We start from the raw sequence: 3,891 nt of genomic DNA on the forward strand, positions 1-3,891 counted from the left end.
TATAGGTTTCTATATGTGTATACTTTGAGTGTATACGATTTTTGACAAACTGCCAATTTTGTCAATCTATTTATATATGTTCTCATACACTTCCAATTCCCATTGGCATGCAATGAAGACACATAAAAAGGCAAAATACCAAAGCATATGTCTCCGGGTTATCTCTACCACCCAATGGATTGTGCGTGTGTCTTATAACAAAATGCTGCATGCGGGACGCAGGAGTGTAGATATTTTATGAAATACTCTTTAACTGACGTGCTTTCATCTATCGGGATATCCCATGAAGTACACAGTCCATTCCTCACCACATATATCTTCTTCTTGCACGCAACAGATTCTGTGTGCACTACGAATCACTGCTATAGGTATACATGACTAGAGCATTGTCAGTGGTTCTACATAACCCTATCGTGTCGAATGTATTTATGAAGCACGCACTTCACTGCCCATTCTCAAATCCAAAAGTCTCGATGAATCTCGATGAAAATTTAGAATACACCACTGCATGTACGCTCTATCTATATATTACACACCCTCATCTACATTTGTGGCTGTCTATCCCTGCCATCCAACAGATTGTGTGTGTGCCTTACAACACCCTGTTGCATGCAGGCACACGGGAGGCGTCGGGGCTGACACTAAATGACAGCATTGTCATCGTCGATGAGGCGCACAACTTGATAGACACCTTACTGAATGTGTACTCAGTACACCTTGATTTGCAAGAGGTATGTGAATTATTCATACTTCAAGTGCAGTGGGATAGTGATTATGGGTGCTGGATGGAGTATATATTGGATGGTGTGTGCCACCTAACTGACCGCCTCCGTGCCGCTTTATTTGCAAGTGGTATGTGGGTATCTCATATAGGATACAGTAAGAGGAGTTCCTGGGTAAGCTCCGTTCTGTGATGGAAAGTCTACGCGTACTCTTTCTCATGGCATGTTTGGTTGTGGATGTTGCCATTCTCAAGATATATTTGAATGCGATGCAACAGTGTCCCTAATTACGCCAGTATAACTATTTTACTTATTGCATTGAAGATGATCATTAGTATGACACCCATGTTGCTTCTTGTTTTATTATCGTTACGCAGGTGATACGTGCGAATGGTCAACTGAGCCGATACTTCCTCAAGTACAAAACCCGCCTGAGTCCATCTAATATAACATACATACAGCAATTGCTGTTTATAATGAAAAAGCTGATCAAAGTCTTCGCCAAAAGTATCAAACCGAGTGACAACGCGGGCACAAAAGGTGCGCTGTGTGGACCTTGTGCTAGAAAACGTAAAACATCTCGTCGTGTGAAGAGGTCATCGAACTAGTCTTAGATTTCAGACTTATTCTCAGGGTACTAAGTGCTCACGATAGATTGATATGTAGTCATATAGATATACACAAAATATACCGCATATGCGCTCGTGTATCAATTTTCAATCTCTCTCTCCATCGTTACCTCGCAAATGTGTTCTGTTAATGTATCGTTACATGTCGGCCAGATCATCACTTCGTGCACTCGTCGTCAAGCACTTGTATCTCAGTACTTACTCAGACCTCAAAGGTATATGCAAAAATTATGGGAATTATTCACGCAATACAATGTATAACTCTGCTTTGCAGATTTGTTTCACATACATTCACTTTATATCTTGCACCGCTTTAAACAGATTTACGTGGTATTCGCATCTTCACTCAGACACATAAAAAAAAAGTCACTCAAATCTAGAGTGAATTTTACTTACATACGTCACCTTAGTTGACCTTGCAGGATTACATGTGTACAATACCAAACTAAGACAATTGATGATTATTTCACACATGCGCACCACGTGCCGGCAGATCCTGCCTCTGCTTCTCACATACAGCCGGTTACTGACTTTGTGTTTGCTCTGGGAATCGACAACATCAATCTATTTAAATTAGTAAACTACTGTCAGAAAGCGATGCTGGTCCGAAAGGTATGTTGTAACTTGGCAGTAAGGTTTTAAGAGAGTGGCTAAGTAGTGTTGTTTTGATATTGTCGGAATGTGATGGATAGGCGTATTTTGCTGGTTGAAATGATTGATGTATAATTACAATTACTTGTAGTATCGAATCTCTCTTCGACACCTATTGTTGTAATTCGCTGACATAACATGAGGAGTGAGTGTTCACATATGGTATTTTTGGTTGAACTAATGCAATATATGTGTATATTCATGTCTGAACTCTTTGTTTAATAGCACATACTTTGAAAGGAGAATGTCATTTTGTCACCGCTGGCGATGTGCTGCTATTGACGGCAAATGATTAAGGTTTGCTTTAGTCTTAGCGCAGTTTAGGTGCCAAGCGACCACATAAATGAAGTATGTGAATTATTGAGATTTACCTCTTTGATTACTCGTCGGTGACATCTGGAGTTCAAATAGTTTGAGATTGTTTGAGTAGTGGTCAACATCGTACTCATTGAAATTGCAAGCGTTTATGAGAAGATGAATCTGAAACATTGTACTCTGGAATAATGCATAAAATAAGGACTATTGGTCACGAAGCTCTGCGGCCCGATATATACTGCAATACACACGCGCACATTTTTAATGTATTGTGATTATATTTAACTGTCCATGTGTGATGATTAACCGTGCCCATTGTCATATATGTTACTTTTGACTTGTCGAATGTCAAACATCGATTGAACTCTCCGACACAGTCCTCTCATAGCTCAGTTAATTCGTAGCCCTTGCTGAAGTAGCGTCCGTAGCAGCAATTGACTTGTCACAGAGCTCACAAACAAAAAAACGTAAATATGCTAAACAAGCCACACATTTTGGCAATGCCAAACTTTAATCCTATTTGTTTCGACGCGCCTTACCTAACTAATGCTAAAAGGACTGGTAGATTCTGCAAAAGTCAGCAATCCATCTACAATTGCCAAGATTCGGAACACAATTATGTGTGCCAGACCTTACTATCTTTATTTAGCGCCTTCACACATACTCAACTACACAGCTCAATGACGGCATAGTGGATAAGCCGTCAAAGTAACAAAATCTATCTCAGCTATTCACCGAGATTTGCCAAATTTTCACAGCTCGAGCATACACAATTGCACTTCTGCACACAAAAGACATCTTTTCGAACGACTACACGACCTTCAAATTTATAATATACCCTTACAAATGCCAGATCTCACACTTTTTCTACGCCTTTATGTCTATCCACACAGCTTACGGATTTGTAATTTTGCGGAGGTAGCCGCCATAGAAATAACTAAACTATGTTAGCCAACTACCTACATCTAGAAGGATTCAGTATATCTGTACATTTGTATGTTTACTACACATATATTACACGCTTGTGTGTGTAAAACCTCATTTCTTTTGTGTATACCTTCATACCCACTCACACAGCTCAACGGATTCGTAGACTTTTCGGAGGCAGCTTCTGCAGAAACAGCAGATCCATCTCAGCCACCTACTTACATTCGCCGAGGTTCGGCACTCGCACCCATTGTGGAGTTTCTCATAGCCATGCAGGGCAGTGATTGTGATGGACGCATTATGGTGACCAAAGAGACGAGTATTGAAACTGCTACGAAGCATCCGAGCAAGGATAAGAATGGTAAATTGCGAAGTTTGTGCAATTCCTATTAAATTTTCTGAACAAAGATCAGATAGGTATCTTTCTAAGTGTACACACACATATATACAATACACACTAAAACGAGAAAGGTATCTTTCTACGTGCATACACACACACACACACACCCCCCCCCCCACACACACAAACATACACACACAGACACACGCACATACACACGCACACGCACGCACACGCACACACAATATACATACATACAAACATACATAAAAACACACTAACATATATACATACAATAAATACATAC

General features: G+C 40.1%; 1 protein-coding gene across 1 annotated transcript; it reads left to right on the forward strand.

Annotated features, from left to right (window-relative positions):
- Positions 1–112: 112 nt before the first annotated feature.
- SARC_01104 (hypothetical protein) lies at positions 113–3,637 on the forward strand (the record flags this gene model as incomplete). The annotated part of the gene is made up of 5 exons (XM_014305197.1): positions 113–185; positions 616–731; positions 1,100–1,262; positions 1,845–1,963; positions 3,395–3,637. The coding sequence occupies 5 exons, from the start codon at positions 113–115 to the stop codon at positions 3,635–3,637; spliced, it is 714 nt and encodes a 237-aa protein (XP_014160672.1).
- Positions 3,638–3,891: the final 254 nt, after the last annotated feature.

This window comes from Sphaeroforma arctica, assembly GCF_001186125.1.
Source record: "Sphaeroforma arctica JP610 unplaced genomic scaffold supercont1.41, whole genome shotgun sequence".
Taxonomy (NCBI): Eukaryota; class Ichthyosporea; order Ichthyophonida; genus Sphaeroforma; species Sphaeroforma arctica.